This window comes from Mya arenaria, chromosome 3 (genome assembly GCF_026914265.1).
Source record: "Mya arenaria isolate MELC-2E11 chromosome 3, ASM2691426v1".
NCBI classification, from domain to species: Eukaryota; Metazoa; Mollusca; class Bivalvia; order Myida; family Myidae; genus Mya; species Mya arenaria.
In genome coordinates, this window is record NC_069124.1 from 15,651,226 (window position 1) to 15,672,152 (window position 20,927).

Genomic DNA, 20,927 nt, shown 5'->3' on the forward strand with positions numbered 1-20,927 from the left:
ACATTGCATTTTTTGTATTCACCTTTGATAGGTTAGTGTGACAGGTTTGGAAGAAGACCTTTTTTCAACCATGAGATGCAAACTAAACAGAATTGTTTTTTTGCCACTTCAGTTTTGCAGTTACATCTCATTACTGTACTAGAAATCTAGTAACCAGCGCCTCTCAGAGAATCTAAACAGTTTGGAAAAAGTTTACTTGAAGTGGTGGTGGTGTGGTTTATGGCTGCAGGAATCATTACCACAGAGTGGTACTTATAAAGTGCTTACAGGATACTTCTGCTGGAGAAAAAATTAACATACAAATACAGGCTGAAGATGGAAGAAAATCAAACTGAATATTAGCTTGTTTTAATTCTCTTCTTTTATGGTTGAATATGAAATATTCCGTATAAAACTTGGTGTGGTTGTTAAATTTTGAATGTTTGAGTGAGTCTGACTACATATTAATATTAACAGGCTTGCTTCTAGTAGAGGTTTTGTGTTTTGGTGCTTTTTTATTCATGTTATTTTAATAAGGAATTAAAGCGATGATTCATAATGAGTTTGTTATCAACCAAGACATAGATGTGAATTTGGTAAGGGTGTACCGATAATCAACGGATATTTAGAAGAATTTATATATTTTTTATTCGACCTTATCAAGGCTTGTGGTATATTTTTTGACACTGCAAGTTTTATCTGTTTAACATGGTCCAAGGTCCATGTTCCATCAGAAACTGTCATGATTGAAGTCCATGTTTCACTCTTTGTTTGGATTTTCCTGTACTGGTAGGTCAATATGTTTTGGTAAATGTGTGTGTTTTATGACATTTAAAATAGTGCCATCATTTTTAGATGAACTTTGGAAGTGTTGATTTTACTGCTATTTCACATTTCATTGAAACCTTTTTTTATTACAAAGAGAGTATAACACATTTTAGAAAAATAGCCATATATATATAGTTACCTTATAAGAAATAAATGATTTACCCGTTGTCAAGGTATGAAAATTTCTTTTATGCTTTGCAAATATAATATAGTGTTATGTTGTTTTAACTTTATATTTTGGTTCACCAAAATGATGTCATGAAGTTTCTCTTGATGACAGAAAATTCTATTTTACTTCATTTTTTTTAAAATAATGCTTCCTGCAATCATTCTGTGATAAAAAATATAAGAAATATCCTCTTTGTCCTTGCTTTTATTTTAAATCTGCTGTTGTCTTTATTTTCAGGTGAAGTACATATGGGCTGAAACTATCAGTTGTCTGTAACCTCCAGGATACGGGTAAGAGCATCACCATGGCAATGGCAACAGGGCAGGAATCTCAGAAAGAGGATCTGAACATGAACCAATCTCACAAACTGTAAGAGCTTTAGAAGTTTATGAAATTAAATTTGATAGGGGCATACTTTATTTTAAGGCATATTCCTGTACACCCGGGCCATTGAAATCAATTTTGCTTTCCCCAAAATATTGGCATATATGCTGAAATCTTGAGATCAGGATAAACAGATAAGTCTAAGGATGTGAATACATTTAACTTTCAACTGGTTAAAGGGACTTGTTCATATTTTATAGGGTACGTTTACGGTAAGACAGCGAAAAATATTTTTAGTGGAAAAACCTAATAAAAAAACACTATCAAAATTTTCGGCTTGGCTTAAAACAAAATATGTTTAAATAAGTATCTGCCGGCTGCTGTGTGGTGTCTGTTCTTAAATGTAAGTGAAATAACTCAGTTATAACAAATGTAAAAAAAGTTGTCAAAATAAAATTAAAGAAATCTTAGTCCCTTTAAAATTTGTCATGTTTCCAATCATCGTTAGCCTTTAGAATACAGTTGAAACCTGTTGGCTTGATATCCAAGGGACTGACAGAAAAACTTTGAGGCTAACAAATAATGAGTCAAGTGGGAACGCTTACACAGATTTAAACAAAATCGGACCTTTACATCCAGTTCGAGCCAATGACGGAATTGAGCCATCGATATCGAGCCAACAGATTTCGACTGTACTTAAAAATCGTTATTTCATGTCCCGTAGAATTTTAGGAAATAACCCTCAAGATGACTCACTATGTTTAACATATTGAGAACAAACTTAGCTTCACATGTACGACCAATACAATAAAAATGCTACAGGTACACTCCTGTTTAAAGAAGCATGGTTAACTCGTTTAATGACAGTCATGCTGATTATAAATGCCTCTGTTATGATATGCTAGCCCTACATTAATTTGAAACTATCAGAATGAGTTTAATCCTCATTGTCTGCCAAAGGTTGGTGAATAGTATGTTGGGATATGGGGAAGACACAGAAAAATTTGAATACCTGATTACAATCACAGGTAAAAAATACATTGTAGTTAACAACTGAATAGATCTGGGTCAAAGTAATAAGATCTTCAAGATTTAGACACTACTTAACTTATTCATGCATCATGAATAATTCTATACAAAGTATTCTATACTGATGTAGAATTAAATTTAGTCTTCTTGTTTATATTGAACAATGTAATCTATGCATTCAATTATTCAATACATGAGACTGAATCAGACTTTTAAAAACTGTGCATTACACTAAATAACAAGCTTAGTCTACATTAGGGCCTTTTTTGCACAAAGCATCTGCTACTCACTCAGAGCCTACACAAAATCAAGTTCCTTGACCTGATCCTTAGATTCCCCTCTCCCCTCTTGGCCCTACCTTATCCGCACTTTAAGTAAACAACATGGTCTCTATCCCTGCCCCTGTCTCCAACTCTCAACTATTTGTACTTGCCCGTACCAATAATACCTCCCTTCACTGATGCTTGCCTCCACCCATGTTGTCTGTGACTTTAGCTGAACCTTAAACTTTAGCTTGACAATTACTAGTATCCCAGCCCTATTCACTCACACTGTATTTGCCAATGGCTATTTTGATGATTTTGACATACATGTCTAAAGCATTATTAATTGTTATTTTGATATAAATGGTTGGGTAATATTAACATTGCAGCTTTTATAGCTATAATATCCCCTCTGATCACATATAAGTTAGTCTAATAGAATAACCCCACATAGTGGTCTCGTTCCATATTGCTCCATGCAGACCTACCCTAAAATCCCCTCCCTCTGATCCCCTGCTGCAAGTGCACTTATCCCACAAAGACTCTCCTACCCCTATCCCCTACCCCAAAATCCCCCATCCACCAAATCCTCTGCGACTGATCCCCTGCTGCAGGTGCACTTATTCCACAAAGACTCTCCTACCCCTATCCCCTACCCCAAAATCCCCACATCCACCACATCCTCTGCGACTGATCCCCTGCTGCAAGTGCACTTAACCCACAAAGACTCTCCTACCCCTTTCCCCTACCCCCAAATTCCCCATCCACCACATCCCCTCCCTCTGCTCACGTGCAGCAAATGCACTTATCCCACAAACACTCCTACCCCTTTCCCCTATCCGAAATCCCCCATCCAACACATCCCCTCCCTCTGCTCCCATGCAGCAAATGTACTTATCCCACAAACACTCCTACCCCTTTCCCCTACCCCGAAATCCCCCATCCAACACACCCCCTCTGACTGATGCCCTGCCCCAAATGCACTAAAACCACAAGCACACTCCATGTAAACCCTTTTCCCTATCCACAAACCCCCCCATCCAACACACCCCCTCCCACTGATCCCCTGCCCCAAATGCATTAAAACCACAAACACACTCCATGTACCCTATCCACAAGTCCCCCATCCAACACACCCCCTCCCACTGATCACCTGCCCCAAATGCACTAAAACCACAAACACACTCCATGTACCCTATCCACAAACCCCCCATCCAACACACCCCCTCCCACTGATCCCCTGCCCCAAATGCACTAAAACCACAAACACACTCCATGTACCCTATCCACAAGTCCCCCATCCAACACACCCCCTTCCACTGATCCCCTGCCCCAAATGCACTAAAACCACAAACACACTCCATGTACCCTATCCACAAACCCCCCATCCAACACACCCCCTCCCACTGATCCCCTGCCCCAAATGCACTAAAACCACAAACACACTCCATGTACCCTATCCACAAGTCCCCCATCCAACACACCCCCTTCCACTGATCCCCTGCCCCAAATGCACTAAAACCACAAACACACTCCATGTACCCTATCCACAAGTCCCCCATCCAACACACCCCCTCCCACTGATCACCTGCCCCAAATGCACTAAAACCACAAACACACTCCATGTACCCTATCCACAAGTCCCCCATCCAACACACCCCCTTCCACTGATCACCTGCCCCAAATGCACTAAAACCACAAACACACTCCATGTACCCTATCCACAAGTCCCCCATCCAACACACCCCCTCCCACTGATCACCTGCCCCAAATGCACTAAAACCACAAACACACTCCATGTACCCTATCCACAAGTCCCCCATCCAACACACCCCCTCCCACTGATCACCTGCCCCAATGCACTAAAACCACAAACAAACTCCATGTACCCTATCCACAAATCCCCCATCCAACACACCCCCTCCCACTGATCACCTGCCCCAAATGCACTAAAACCACAAACACACTCCATGTACCCTATCCACAAACCCCCATCCAACACACCCCCTCCCACTGATCACCTGCCCCAAATGCACTAAAACCACAAACACACTCCATGTACCCTATCCACAAATCCCCCATCCAACACACCCCCTCCCACTGATCACCTGCCCCAAATGCACTAAAACCACAAACACACTCCATGTACCCTATCCACAAATCCCCCATCCAACACACCCCCTCCCACTGATCCCCTGCCCCAAATGCACTAAAACCACAAACACACTCCATGTACCCTATCCACAAATCCCCCATCCAACATACCCCCTCCCACTGATCACCTGCCCCAAATGCACTAAAACCACAAACACACTCCATGTACCCTATCCACAAATCCCCCATCCAACACACCCCCTCCCACTGATCCCAGTGTTGCAAATGCACTTAACCTACAAACACACCCCTCTCCACTTATCTACATACAATGTATGCTGTCAGTGCACATTGTTTTAACAATAGAAGAGGGTAATTTGATGATATTAACGTTATCTATTAATTGAAGAAGTTAAACCCAAGATAAAGCATCAGCAGATACAGTTAATTGTATTCAATTTGCCTCCCTTTACATACTGCTTTATCAAGTTGAACTTCATGATTTGCATCAATAGTAAATAACTACTCTAGTAAATATTATAAATAAATGATGAGGTTTTGTAAAGGGGAATAGATGGTGGTAGTACCACATATAAAGCATGGATTATTGATTATAGGACAGACAATTTTTATGCCAGTGATTTTGTTTACTGTTTTAGCAATTTCTTTGTAACTTGTAAGATAACAACATTGTCTGAAGAAAGATGTTAAACAAATGTAGCGAATGTTGAACTGTTGTTAATGGAGTTTATTGTGTTCTGATACAGAAGGTATTGTTTTTAAGCCTGAAGCTTTTTAAATGTTATTAACTATTAAAATTTAAATGGAACAATGTTTTATACTTCAAATTTGGGTCATAAATTGGCATGGGCTTTTGTATTGAAATCACCATAAACATTGAGACCCATCACACTTTGTGCAATTCTCTTAAGAAAGGAACTTAATTATGTCTTTAAATGCCATATTTTTACTAGTTGAAAAGGTAAAGCAAATATTCTATTTTTAGTATTAAGTAATTTTAATGGTAAATGCTAAGGGGTAATAGGACAGTTTCAAACAAGAGTTTCTCAAATTAATAATGATACAATTCTATAAAACAAGCCAGAATATTATCCTAAAAATTGCTTGACTTCATTAGCTATTAAGCTTTTTTATGCCCCCACAAAGTGGCGGCATATAGGGTTGCCCTTGTCCGTACGTCTGTCTGTCTGTACGTACGTACGTCCCGAAGATTGTTTCCGATCTAATTCTTGAAAACCGTTTGTCCAATCCTCACCAAACTTTAAACACATGTTTGTGACCATAATATCTTGATCAAGTTCGATAGTCATGGAAATCGCTTTAGTCATTTAGGAGTTACGGCCCTTTTTTGCCAAAAATACTTCAAAAATATATGTTTCCAATCTAATTCTTGAAAAGTATGTGTCCAATCCTCACCAAACTTTACATACATGATTGTGACCATAATATCTTGATCAAGTTCGATAGCCATGGAAATCGCTTTTGTCATTTAGGAGTTACGGCCCTTTATTTGCAAAAAAAGACTTGAAAAATACGTCCCGAAGATTGTTTCCGATCTAATTCTTGAAAACTGTTTGTCCAATCCTCACCAAACTTTTAACACATGTTTGTGACCATAATACCTTGATCAAGTTCGATAGCCATGGAAAGCGCTTTAATCATTTAGGAGTTAGGGCCCTTTATTTCCCAACAATACTTAAAAAATATCTTATCCGATCTAATTTTTGAAAAGGATTTGCCCTTGTGCAGATTATCCTGAATAATCATTATGGCTTATTTTCTGTGACAAAAAATCGAAGTGGGGGCATCCGTGTCCTATGGACACATTTCTAGTTATTCCATGCATTAAAAGTACTTGGCACCCTTAGGTTTTATCATGTACCAACTAAAAAACAGCATTACTTTTGGTTTATAATCTGAATTCATTAATGAGAGGAATTTCCAAATTGGTTAAAAATTTACATAGTTACTAGAAATTGAATAATTTAATAATAAGGGAAGACATTAGTGTGCCTGATTTAAAGTTCTCTTTTTTGGTCAACTTATTGAATTCATGTTCCTTCTTTGTTTTAAACATTCAGTGAACAGTAAAGGCTTGAAACAATCTATGATTTAAGCTGATATGTGGCTATTAAAACTAACAATGGCATTTCCCACTGCCATCAATACTTGAAAAAACTTAATACTCCTTTAACCGAATTACTTATTGATTGACTGAAGTTTTTTTTTCTGTTTTGAGTTCAGTTTAGTCAGTGAGTTTTTTTTCAATATTGATACTCATAACAAAAAATGGATTTTAGTTTCTCTAAGAATTCTTGTTACATATATATACCTACAAATTGTATGATGCACTTCCAGAGATCTGAGTGGCGGCGGTGAGCAGACCGCGGAGTTAGTGACCACGCCCGTTGAAGCGGCTGCTGCGGGTGACATTGGTGACGGAATGGGTAACTCAAGTAGTGGAACAGGGGCAGTAACTCTCACACAGATCCAGCCCCTTTCAGAAAAAGGGGATGTAAAGGTTGTGGGAAATGGTGTCAAGAAAGGTCAGTATTTGAAAGTTCATGGTTGAATTATTGATTAATTGTTGAAAAAAACCTTATTAGAAACCTAACTGTATTTATAATTATATGATAATTTTACTGGCAGTGAGTGAGACTTGAACCAGACTACATAGATAGTATTCTGCCAAACATAGTTTTTTCATTTGTACTTCACAGGGTTCTCAATAAGTTTTGGTTGAACCGTCTCAAATAGTAAAGTAACCGACCAGCTTCTACTTATTCTACTGAAAATCAATTTAGTTTTCCAAATTTGAAGCGGCCCTATTGCCACTTGAACCGTCCATTTTGGTTTTTATTGAGAACACTGCTTCAATCAGTGTAAAAATACCATAAGCAAAATAAGCTTTCTTTTGCACAGCAATAGTCATCTTATCAACCTAGTCAATATGAGTGTGTAATAAATTTATAGTCATTTCCTTAAAATCATATGGATTAATGGTGAGAAGTAAAACAAAAAAGTATAAATATAATTAAAATGCAATGACTCTTAAATTACCATACACAAAACAATGTTTCTTTTGCACTGCACTTTCTCCTCATCTTAGTCAATATAGGTATGAAGTTTAAAGTCAATACCTCAAAAAGTTATGGAGAAAAGTAGACTTGACCGGATGTGCCAGGGCAGATGGACAGGACGAGGTGATTCCTTTATAGAATCCAACACCCAAGTAGTGGAGATATAAACATACATAGTTATATTTAATAAACATGTTTTTTCAGAACTGGATGACCTGCTCAAAGCAACAAATCTGACCACCACATCTATAGATGGCGCTGTAAGGTTACGGATGGAAAACGAGGGGTATGGTGCTGAGAAACCAATAACTGTACAGACCATGTTCCTCCAGACAGTACAACAAGTACCAGATAATCTTGCACTCGGTGAGTGATTGGAGAAGATGATTTCTATTTAGTTCTATTCTTTGTAGTTTGTATTTGTATTTGGAAAACCTAAAAATGTTATTGTCAAATGAGTGCTGCAGTCAGACACAGAAAGGATGGAGACATTGTTTCTATGGTAAATAAAGAAAGTAAAAGTAAAAAAATAGTTTGCTTATTCAATAGTATTCTAAAGTATTTGTTATGTGAAAATTTTATTTGTATTTATTCTATGATTAACATTAAATAGCAATTATATTGTTACATTACAGCTGTGAAAAGGAATGGAATTTGGGAAAAGATTACATTCCGTGAATACTACAATCAGTCGCAACAGGCTGCCAAATCACTCATCAAGGTATGAATAGATCATATACCATTAATAGTTTGTCCATTTAAGGATATTTGTCAACTATGGCATGGAATTGTTTTACCTTTGTTCATACCTAAAATATTCACATTACGCACATGAAACTTGGTATGCATGTTACTAGTCTAAGCACTATACTTTTGTTTAGCAAGGCCCTTAAGTCTGGATTTAAGAATTGTTGAGTTATGTCCCTTGATGAGGTGAGAAACTCTATGAGCGTTGGCATGCCTTTGTGATGTTCTTGATTGTCAATTGCAAAAGTCTATAGACAGCCATGCTATGTAATCAATTTATAGTAACAGCTGAAAACCATCTTAATTTGAATTTAATGTTCTCTTTTTGACTAAATCCATAGTCTTATCTTATCTAACAATGTTGGTTGATTGATTGGTCACAGCAATTTACAGGGCGCCAAACCATCCTGATAAATACTCTTGATTGTATTGGCCAATGTAGAGATTAAGTAGTCACAACGATTACCCAGGACAAATGCATGTTGACTTGGCTTTCAGTAGGTAATAATCAAGGTTTAAAATGTATATTTTGCTACATATGGATAGTAAAAATGAAAATGATTAAGAAATTCTGTTATTCAAAGACAATTATTCAATCTAATGAGTAAAGAATCTAAAGAATAAAAACCTGATCATAATCTTGTACTCATACATTTCCAGCTTGGCTTAGAGCCCCACCATGGCGTGTCCATCCTCGGGTTTAACTCACCAGAGTGGTATATCTCATTCCTTGGTGCAGTGTTTGCAGGGTGAGAATATTTAATAGTTGAGATGATACGTTTAAGTTTCAAATGTTTAAAGAAATGCAAGTCTATGTATGTTCATTAGGTTTGCACTCCTATGACTGCCACAGTAAATATGGTCAACTTTTACATTGACATTTACTCTAACTAAATACATTTATTATACATATATAAGAAACATTATATACATAATTCTTATGAAACAACACTCCTGTTAAGTTTAACACTTGTGAATTTGTCATAAATGTTGAGAAATACCCATTGTTTAAGCTGTATCATAACTGGTCTATCCTTCAAGAGGCAAGGGGACGGGTATCTATGCAACGAACACTGCAGAGGCGTGTGGGTATGTTTTGAAGAATTCGCGGTCCAATGTCGTTGTTGTTGAGAACCACGCACAGCTGAAAAAGATCCTACAGGTGTGGGAGGAGCTTCCTGACCTGAAGGCCATCGTACAGTACACCGGTGAGGTCGCTGAACGCAAGGATAACATATATTCAGTAAGAGTTCATGAAAACTTACACTTGAAGTTTCGACAACATTAGCTGAAGCTTGACTTAGGAAATACCTGATTTGAATATATACAGTCTGTAGGTCAAATATAAAAGCAGAAAAAACACCTTTAAAGCAATGACCTATTTGTTGCGATTAGATGTTCTGTTTAAGTCAACCAGTATGATATACTTTTAAAGCCCTGCCATTGGGTTTGGCAGAATGCCAAAACTTGTACAGTTGTTTATTATGTTAATTTTCCATGTGTATAGCTACTCATTGTGGTAAAAATAGTTGCACAGTTATGTTCCTTGTAAATTTGAAACTGCATTGCCCAAATAGCACTAAAGTCATGCTCCTTTTACAGTGAAAAACAGTTGGCTCATTTCTTGCTTTGGTATAACAATCAGACAGTTCTAAAACTCAGCTTTGACTCATTTACCATAAAATTACTATATTTGGTTGGCAATTGATGAGTGTTTACATCAGGAGACTCATCTTATGTCAGGGATATCTACTTATCCTTCCTGACACTGTCTCTCATTTTCAGTGGGCAGAGTTTCTACAATTCGGTAAAGATGTCCCAGACTCAGCGCTGGAAGAGAGAACCCTGATCCAAGCCCCAAATACCTGTTGCTCACTTATATACACAGTATGTGAGGATATAATTGAATTGCGTAAATTTGTATGAATATATGTATACTTTTGTTTAGATTCTTAGTTGTCATAAGATAATTGGTTGTAAATTATTTGTTGTTTCTTTATAGGTATATTTTACTGGAACTGTTCTTTTAATAATAAACAAATGTGGAAAAGTTCTGTTTTATGTATTTTCTTATTTTGTATGTTGAAATGTTGGGTATTCTATTGTAAAGGACCTATCTTTATAATTAATTGCTTATGCTTTAATTCTCTTTTAATTATTACAGTCAGGAACAACTGGAAATCCAAAGGGTGTGATGATCAGTCATGATAATGTAAGTTCTTTTAAATCCTTCACACCGATTTTGTGATAATATCATTAAAATTGAATTTTAGTTCTTGCGTAATTTAACTAGTTTCTGTGCATAAACAAGACAATATTAAATCATAATGCATGTCATCTTAAGGTTTTCCTCCAGAAACAAACTTAAATCTTTTAGTTTAAACTAAACTTTAATTTTTAAAGGATGTAAACATTTTAACAAATCCATTATGCAATTTTTTTGTGATTGGATGCTTTGCTGACCTCCTGTTGTGTTTGGTGTATAATTGTGTATCAATTTAAAGCGCAAAAATTCACCTTAATGTTTCAATGAATGTTTCCACCAATATGTTGCCAGACAAATTCTGATTTAATAATTTAGGAAGATTCTGACCAAAACCGTCATTAATAAATCTTGTTAATTGTATGGGCAAAAGCTAATACGGGTGTAATCGGCTCGTCCACTATGACCATTAACTATGCTCTACTTATGAAGTAAATTAAGAGAACAAACATGTACATGTTAGACGTATTGGAATGTATTTTTATTCTTTTTTAAGTATACATGGGTAGCTGACAAAGTTGGCCGTCAGATCAAGGTGGTGTTTGGGAAGGAAATCTCCATATCGTTCCTCCCCTTGAGTCACATAGCGGCACAGATGTTGGATTTCATCGTGGCACTGAAATTCGGTGGTGCAGTATACTTTGCTCAACCAGATGCCTTGAAGGTATATTTTTAAGTTAAGTTCAAAATTCAATTAAAAATGGGCTAAAGTTTTATAAAGTATTAATACTAAATTCAGTACATTAGAAAAAATTCTTCCTACACAATGTATGGTAACAATGACATTTTCAGTACTGAAACAACCAAGTTTAGTATTTTTGATTTTCAAACTTTCATTTATAAATACGGGACATATGTTCATTCATTGAAAACAATTAATCCAATAAAAGTGAATATTTTAAAAAAAAATATTTTTTATTTTTTTTAGTTATCATTAATTACCATAAATATTGTTACCTTTTCGATTATAAGACTGAAAATGATAGAAGCACATTACAAATCAGCCAATAAAATTGATGATACTAATTTATTTTGTGTGTATATATATATATATATATATATATATATATATATATATATATATATATATATATATATATATTTATATATATATAAATGTATGGCAGTATCTGATATCAAGATTGGAATTCCAAAATCATTCAATTCTTATTCTATATTTTTTCGTAGCACCTTACTATTTTTAAAAATTGACCAATATTTTAAGGTCAATATCTGTTAAAACTAGAACACAACAAATTTTAAATACCCCTTGTAGGGCTCATTACTGGAGACCTGGAAGGAGGTGCGGCCGACAACTGTCTTTGCAGTCCCGCGTCTTTGGGAGAAGATCAACGAGAGACTGGCATCAGAGGGGTCGAAAAGGTCCAACATGGCCCGCAAGATATCAGCTTGGGCCAGGGATAAGGGCCGAAGGGGCTCACAAGCGCAAAGTAATGGGTAGGCATAGCAGTGGGTAGGCATAGCAGTTGGTAGGCATAGCAGTTTACTGTCCTTTTCATTAATTTTCATGCTAAATGTTTTCATTTTATCAATGTACAAATTGAATACTATCAGTTAATATGGAGCAAAATTATCCTTCACATACATTTGCAAATGTTTATAACACTAAATGTCAGCCACCAGAATTGTCCTATACGGCAAGATAATTTCTGAGAAAATCCCATCTTTCACAGTTTGAGTTAAGAGTAGAGATAAAGCTTTGTATGGTGTCTACAAAAATTGAAAACACTATTAAGCAAGTATTTGTATGTTTACAGCAGGATGGTTCGTTCTTTTAGGCAAAAGAATGTAACATTTATGAAATAAGATTTAAAAATCAATTTTGACTGATAAAAGAGCAGAGAAAACAAGGAATTGACTGTTTACTGAGCATTAATGCATGCACAATTTAAAATCATTATGTACATTTCTATTTTCCAAGTGGAAGCAAACCATGGGGCTGGAGTATAGCCAACATCCTTGTGTTCCGTAAACTGAAAACGTTGCTGGGACTGGACCGATGCAAACTGTTTGGTTCAGGGGCTGCTCCTATCATGAAGGACACGCTAGAGTTTTTTTCCAGCCTCAACATTCGCATTGATGAGGTGTATGGAATGAGTGAATGTACAGGTGGGTGGCATAATCAAACATTTAAATCAGATTATGAGCATTATAACATGTTTGTACTTGTTGTGGGTATCTGCCCTAATTGGCATATTGTCTCTCTCTAGCACTTAAGCTTAGTAATGAACTATAGTTTGGATTTTTTATTCAAAAAATGAAAATACATGAATTTAAAGTTGTCCTTTTTCGAAAAACCATGAAATTTCATACCCTTAAATATAATGGATTTCACAGTATTTAATTTTATTCATTCTGTCCCCCTCATAAGGGCCTCACATTTTCAATATGAATTCATTGTACTTCTCAGGGCCGCACACATTCAACACAGATGGAGCATACAAAATGACGAGTGTTGGCAAGGAAATGTGGGGGGTTAAGACACGCTTACATGAGATGGACCATGAGAGCAATGGGGAGGTAGTGTATGGTTTAGTTTCCATTTTTCCATGTCCTCGTTCTGGGCCTCACACATTCATTGGGGGGGGGGGACATGCAGGATGATGAGTATTGGGGGTTTAGACACATCTTCCCACATCCCTGTTCTGGGCCTCACTTATTCATTTGGTGGGGAGCATACAGGATGATGAGTAGGGTAAAGACACATCTTCCCATATTCCTGTTCTGGGCCTCACACATTTATTGGGTGGGGGTGGGGGAGGAGCATACATGATGATGAGTATTTGGGGTTAAGACGCATCTAAACGAACGAAACCAGGAGGGCAGTTTGGAGGTATTTTAAGGTTAAGTTACCATTTTCTATTTACCTTATCAGCATCGTATGTTCAACCCAGAGTGTACAAACAGGATGAAGAATGTTTGCTATAAGATGTGAGGGTGAGACGAACCTACATTAGATGGACCAGGAGGGAAAAGAGAAGTTTTGTTGAGATTTGTCTACAATTCAATTAAGACTAATTAATAAACTACCATTATTTGCTATTGCATACATACATTCAGCCAACAAAACTTCACTTCTTACTTAAGGGAGACTCATTTTTTGGCCATCATGTGGCAAAGATTTAAGAGGCTAAAACCTCCTTTTTTAAGCATGCAACATTCTAGCATGTCAAAGACTGTTTACTGTTTACATATCTGTTGCTGGGGTTGACATTCCATAGCATGTCATAGATTGTGTACTGTTTACAGATCTGTTTCTGGGGTCGACATGTGTTCATGGGATATCTTAACGAGCCAGAGAAGAACAAGGAGATATTCGGCGATGATGATTGGTTACATTCCGGGGACATCGGCAGACATGATGAGGACGGCTTCCTCTATATTACTGGAAGAATAAAAGGTTTGTAAGCAGGGGGTGGAGGATGCTTTCTTGACTTGATTCATCAGCTTTTAAAACAATCCAACATATTGACACTAGATCGGAAATTATTTGTAATTTTTTAGTTAAAAAAATACCTTATTATAGAAAAAAAATCATGTGATTTTTCATCTATGGACACAATAATGAACCTCAATTTTGCTAATATTCAAAAGTGTTTCATCTCTAAACTTAGATTTTCACTTAATTGCTGCTACATCCATGTACTTGTATTCCATTTAGCATAATTTTCTAAAAAAATAATCTTACTTTTATATCCCCTGCAATTAACCAGTTTTTCATTTGTTTGGATCTAACATTTTCATTTTTTTTCAGAGTTGATCATCACAGCGGGTGGAGAGAATGTGGCCCCAGTACCGATTGAGGACAATGTGAAGGAGGCCCTGCCTTGTGTTAGCAACTGTATGCTCATTGGAGACAAAAGAAAATTCCTCTCCATGCTCATTACACTTAAGGTGGGGTTTTAATTCTAGTTAATCACTGTTTTTTATGCTCCAAAAAGGATGCGTGTATTTAGCAGTCACACTGTCTGAGCATCCGTAACTATCATTTTACAACTGTGACTGACTCACTTTGAAATTCCATAACAAAGAAATGTACAACAGCATGGAGAAGGTGTTTTGTGCATGGCATTCATGCTTATGTCTGAAAGGCCAAGATCAAACTAAGAGGTCAAATAGCGATCACTCAAACAAGGCCGAATCGGGACTTTTGATAGGTTCCTGTAAAAGCTCTTTAGCAATTGGTTAAGTGCAAAAAGGTTAATTTTTAGTTATTGCAGGTAAATTGTTTAAGATATTCACATGAACTTGGTCTCCATGCTTATAAATACAAATATTTGTATGTGTAGCAAGTCCAATCCCTTTGGCCAAAATAATTTGTGTTCTGCCCTTTGGGCGGGTTGTCTGAAAAAAACAACAACAAATGATTTGACAATATTGCATACATTTCGTTTACTTTAACAGTGATCATTATTATGTCTTCTGTGAGATTTTAATAAACCATATCTGTAGTAATTAGTTGTCTGCCTTATCTACAGACTGATCTTAACCTTGACACAAATGAACCACTGGACACACTGACCAAGGAAACCCTGTCATGGTATCAGTCGATTGGCTCACAGGCTCGTACAGTAGAGGACGCTCTCAATGATAAATCTGTCTTGCAGGTTTGTTATTATACTATAGAGAGGTTCTAAAGTTCAAGATAAATTCTGAAATCAGGACTGACAGGTTTTAAATCCGGACTTTTGTATAGTTAAGATTGTTTTCACCATATGGACATTTCTAAACAACAACTTTTATTGCAATTCAGGCAAAAAATGCCAATACATGTTCAGGGTTAGTAATTGAGCATGTTTTGTGAACATACAACAAGTGTAAAACATACAACAAGTGTAAAACCTATTGAATTCACTTATTTATGAGAGGCATTATAAATAATGATGATGAACAATGATGAAAATTTTAATTATACAAGGGACATTACAACATTCTATATGATTATGTTAAGTTTTCTGGATTAATCTCCCCTAAATAATCACACTGTAATGCATTCGGAACTCCTCACACTGTAATGCATTCGGAACTCCTCTGTCATTTTACAAGGAACATAACAACAAATTATATGATAATTTTAAGTTTACTGAATTTATCTCCCCTACGTAATCACACTGAATAATGATGTAAATTTAATGATGCAAGGGAAGTTACAACGAATTAAATGTTAAATTTAAGTTAACTGAATTGATCTCCCTTATTTTATGGAGAAGTCACATGTAATAAGAGTTTACAAATCATAAATATAGGTACAACAATTACTGATATTCGTTATAAAACATTTTAAACAACAGACTGTAAATGTAATAAAACAGCACTGGCTGACAAGATCAAAGTGATAGATTGTTAAATGTCTTATGTGTGTTTGTGAACTTGAATAAAATGGTGCGATTTTTGTCCAGGGTCATTTCATTGCAAAAATACTAATCATCTATCATATTCCACAGGCTATCCAAGCAGGAGTGGACAAAGCAAACAAGAAAGCTGTATCTAATGCAGCTCGTGTCCAGAAGTGGACAATTCTTCCAAAAGACTTCTCCCTTCCAGGCGGTGAATTGGGTATGTAAACATTTGTATATTAGTTAATTTATCAGCAATAACTGTGATTTAGAAACCCTGGGGGTTCTTCCTATTAAATGATGGAAGAGGAATGTCTCAAAAAAAGATCATCATACTTCTCTAAATGGGCATTTAACTGTGTGTATGTGATACTTATCATACTGATTTTTAATTACTTGCATTTGAAGAGGAAGAGCTTTGTTGGAATGTTTGTGACATTATGATACTAAGATGTGAATAATCTTATGTGAAGAAGATATTGTGCCTGAAATAGGAATTACAAGTTGTGTTTTTCCAGAGTGAGAGTGGCCTACTGGTATAGGTGTTCGCCTCACACCTCAGGGGTTTTGTATTTGGGCCCCACCAGGGTGAGAGTTTTCAAGTGGTAAAGGTGTCTGCTTCTCATACAAAGTTTGTGTAGTCGATCCCCACCCGTTGAACTGTCTTGTGCCCACTATGGCACTAAAAATTTGCACACCAGTTTTTTTCGGGGGAAATGGAATCTAGTGTGATTTAATATGCTGTCAGCTTTCCAAGTATAAATTTAAGTACATATTTGCATATATCCCATGTATGTACCGGTATATTTTTGTTTTTCCAGGGCCAACATTGAAGCTTAGAAGACCGATAGTTGTAAAAATGTATGACAAGACAATATCTGCCTTCTATGAGGAGTAAATGTGTGTTAGCAAGTGAATGTTGCTGCTACACAATGATTGATCTGATGTCATTTGATAAGTTTTCAAATTATGTGTAACATTGCATAATCAATTGGTATGTTGTTAAAATGGAACTTAAAGCACATCGCATGTTGCCATTCAACTATTTAACTGACACAAAAAAAGGGGTTAGATTTGTACAATCAAATGGGTAACTTTGACCTCCTGATAAACTAGTGACCAGGCAGAGGTAGGTTCCCATTTGCCTAACGCTTATTGCAATAATTGAAATCCATTGTCATCAAGTAGTCTTCAGTTTGCTCAAAATTTATTTTTTGTTATTTTTGTTAAGGAAATTGTAAAATATTTCGACAAAAGCCTTATATAAGTAGTAACTACTTAGAAAGCACCCATGTATGAGGTAGTTTACCTTATTTAGGCCAATGGGGTATCTGTATTTAAAAAAATGAGGTAAATATTGTGAAAAGATTATACAATTGTGAATGCCATTTCATATGAATACACAAACTTTTTAATTATTTTTGTACTATTTTCAGACTATATAATGATGTAGTGTCTGATTGTGGTTGTGATATTAAACCAAACCAAATTGATTTTATGTTTAGGGTCAGGTTAAAATTTTTAAACCTACCCAGTAGGAAAAAACAAGGGCTTTGAAAAGTACAATCATCTTTTGGTTTCTTTGACAGCAAGTACTAAGCTGATTTTATCATAAATATGTAATTATAAGGTCACATACATGGGTAGGTCCTTATATGACAAGAAAATAAACTACATGGTAACAACTATTTAACCTTGACTGATCCTGACTCATTTGATCATTTTCAGCACCTTAAATATGTTTACTCTGGCTCAATTATTGTGTATTGTAATTGTTGTGTCATTTTTTTACGATTTTAAAAAATGGAAAACTACTTGCCTAAAAAATCAACATAAAACCGATTTGAGATGGCCCTATGCCTTCAGACTGCTTTAACTTTGGTGCTTTGTGCTTCCTTTTTCCATGACACTATTTTGATCTCACATTGTTGGCCTCAGTGGTCCAATGTTCCCCTTGGTGACCTGGCTATTGACTGAATGGTATTGAAAACTTTTATCAGTTACATGTTATGTAAGTGCTTTAAGGTTATAGTAATCGTTGCTCATTAAGTTCAATCTTGTGAGATGCATAAACATGTGTAGTTGATTTGTTAATGTTAAATCTTGTTCTTAGTTTTGTTATGGAGTTACACACTTTTAATTAAAATCTAAAAATGTTTAATATCTGATTTCACATATAATTGTACATACATGTAGTTTGTATTTCATATAATATTGCATATCTTTATAATTCTGTGAACACTGTTTTTTTGCATTTATCTCCAATGTTCTATGACACAAATTATGCATCATTGTAATTCTATTTTTGTAACATACAAATAAAAGAGACACACTCATGAAATCATCATCAGTTATGTCAAGTTGTGATGTTAAACACTCTCAATAGAATATTGAGATATTTAGATGAAGCATGTAACCTAAGAGAGGAAAACATTAACCTTTTAGCTGTTTCTTAAAGCTGCACTCTTACAGATTGAACGTTTGACAACTTTTTTATTTTTTGTCTTGGAACAAGTCAATTGTTTGCGAAAATGCATGGAAACCAGTTATATAAGACTGCTGCCAGAAAACAAGATCACAGATTTTTATTTTCAAGTTCAAAAATTGATGTTTTATGCATTTTCTTAACCGTTAGTAAAGGTTTAAGCCATAAAACATTAATTTTCGAACTGAAATATGAAAATCTTCGATCTGATCTTTTGTCAGCAATCTTATATCATTGGTTTGCAGATATTAATGCAAAAATTTGCTCTTTCGAAGACAGTATATCTGTGAGAGTGCAGCTTTAAACAGCTTGGTTCATGATGAATTAAAATCTGTTAATTTTATTTACACTAACTACTCATCATTATTCATATCTTAGAGTTGTGTTTGAGTATCAGTTTCTTTAAGGCTTTACATTCCTAAAAATGCTTGAAATTAGTAGTTAACTGCCTTATCCACTGCACTAGACATGCTTTATTGAAGGGTACCTGGGTATAATGGTATGCAGTGGAGGGTTTCATTGGAATGTAAAGCCTTAAGAAAACACATTATATGATGTTCACAATGTTTGATATTTTTTCCAGAACTATAATGCGATATGTGTACACTATGTTAATGTGCTATACTGAATATTATTATTTGTGCTGGTTAATTGATGTGTTCATGATGATGAATATATTTTATTATGTAATACAAAGTCCCTATCTCATAGTATCTGTTTCAAATTTTTCATATACATTGTATCATATCAATTCTGATATTGTATTTTTGTAGAACTACATTGTATTAAGGTATAAGAAAAGAAATAGTTTGTTTCCGGTTTCCTACCAACCTACTTCTTATTGCCACTGGACAATTTTTTTTCTGGTGGTTGGATTTTTATCCTTTTTAGTGTTTCAACATTTTCCTGTAACAGCAAGAGGCATAAATGTAATGATTTTATAGAGTCTAGTTAACATGCACCCAGACAAAATGGTTAGGGTTACATGTGTGAAAATGTCATTCAGACAAAACTAAACCTAACATAAAAATCTCGACCTTCCAATTAGTTATGTTTCGTTGATCGATTATTATTATAAAAAATCCATTGGTTGGGCCTGAAATGGTGACAATCTTTTGTATTTGATTAGAATCGATCATCGAAAAAAAAAAATATATATATATATATTTATGTGTGTTCAGATTTTATCTTTCACAAAATGGCAGATGAAAGCCACATTGAGCAAGTAAATGAACTAATTTTTATACTACAACACTTAATAACTTCAAACATAACATATATGCATATAATTATTAAGAGTTCAATTCTGTACATGAATAAAACTACAATTCAGGTACTATATATTATTTAAAAAAAAGATTGAACTATCGAAAATTGGTTTAATACTTGAGTGGAACCGATTATCGATAGTAAACTTGGAACTGATTCCCATCACTACTTCCAATGCTATTTTCTGGCAGTGAAATCGGGAACAAACAATTGTTTTGGGGCCTGAAGAATTAGTATAAAGTTATGGTAGTTAATAATATTGATATATTATAGATGATATTTTTGGGTAGGGAATTGCCAACTTGTATTTTAATGCTTGGTTTCCAGGTTTATACACATTTTAGGAATAGGCTGTTATATGTAATATTCATGATTTCAATATAGTGCCTTGGTGTTATTAATGGTGATTTGTTTATTGGCAATTTAATGTTACTTATTGTAAGATTAGTCTGGTTGTTGTTAATTTAGAATCATTTTAAACAAATGCAAAGAAAAGTATGATTTATGGTTTTACTTTTCTGTAAACAAAAAAATGGTGCTTCCAAATTGTTCTTGATCTTTCAATGATAAACAATTATATTTTTTATTGGAGTATGACAATAGGTTGGCAAAAGACAAATAATAAATAATAATATTGTGATATTTCCTAATATTTGCATAATCTTCTTTCTGTGATTACTGGCTTCTGGAGTTATAATTACAGTGAGGAAATTATATCAGCATCAAGTGGTTAGAGATAATGGGTTCATTAGTGTCTTTACTTAGAGAAACTTCGAACATTTCTGTTTTCACCTCTTTTGTAGTTTTCTACCCATTTTCAGCAGCTTTAAATAAAACATTCCAGCATGCTTTTGTGTTTCATTTTCTATGCATAAATGCCTTTGTTTATGATGTACATATTGAATCATTCGGCTAGATGGATGAATTAGAGTTTATTTATGTGAATAAAGGGATATTTAAGAATGTGAGTTTTGTTTTTTATGGACAAAATTGGATCCCTGATCTTGGGCCTTTTTCAA

At 35.2% G+C, this 20,927-nt stretch overlaps 1 protein-coding gene across 5 annotated transcripts in view; it reads left to right on the forward strand.

Annotated features, from left to right (window-relative positions):
• LOC128227678 (long-chain-fatty-acid--CoA ligase ACSBG2-like) overlaps positions 1 to 20,871 on the forward strand; it is a 34,619-nt gene extending 13,748 nt beyond the window's left edge. For 4 of the 5 annotated variants that reach the window (XM_052938427.1, XM_052938428.1, XM_052938429.1 and 1 more), the window contains exons 2-18: positions 1,214 to 1,345; positions 7,066 to 7,253; positions 7,992 to 8,153; positions 8,423 to 8,508; positions 9,195 to 9,283; positions 9,576 to 9,777; positions 10,320 to 10,421; positions 10,699 to 10,746; positions 11,294 to 11,461; positions 12,074 to 12,255; positions 12,740 to 12,927; positions 13,229 to 13,338; positions 14,068 to 14,218; positions 14,573 to 14,712; positions 15,297 to 15,425; positions 16,263 to 16,374; positions 16,976 to 20,871. In XM_052938427.1, the coding sequence (XP_052794387.1) occupies positions 1,281 to 1,345; positions 7,066 to 7,253; positions 7,992 to 8,153; positions 8,423 to 8,508; positions 9,195 to 9,283; positions 9,576 to 9,777; positions 10,320 to 10,421; positions 10,699 to 10,746; positions 11,294 to 11,461; positions 12,074 to 12,255; positions 12,740 to 12,927; positions 13,229 to 13,338; positions 14,068 to 14,218; positions 14,573 to 14,712; positions 15,297 to 15,425; positions 16,263 to 16,374; positions 16,976 to 17,052 (2,199 nt within the window). In that variant the 5' untranslated portion in view covers positions 1,214 to 1,280 and the 3' untranslated portion in view covers positions 17,053 to 20,871. Of the gene's footprint in view, positions 1 to 601; positions 769 to 1,213; positions 1,346 to 7,065; positions 7,254 to 7,991; positions 8,154 to 8,422; positions 8,509 to 9,194; positions 9,284 to 9,575; positions 9,778 to 10,319; positions 10,422 to 10,698; positions 10,747 to 11,293; positions 11,462 to 12,073; positions 12,256 to 12,739; positions 12,928 to 13,228; positions 13,339 to 14,067; positions 14,219 to 14,572; positions 14,713 to 15,296; positions 15,426 to 16,262; positions 16,375 to 16,975 lie in introns of those variants that run through there. The other variant, XM_052938425.1, reaches the window with a different exon arrangement.
• The last annotated feature ends 56 nt before the right edge of the window (positions 20,872 to 20,927 follow it).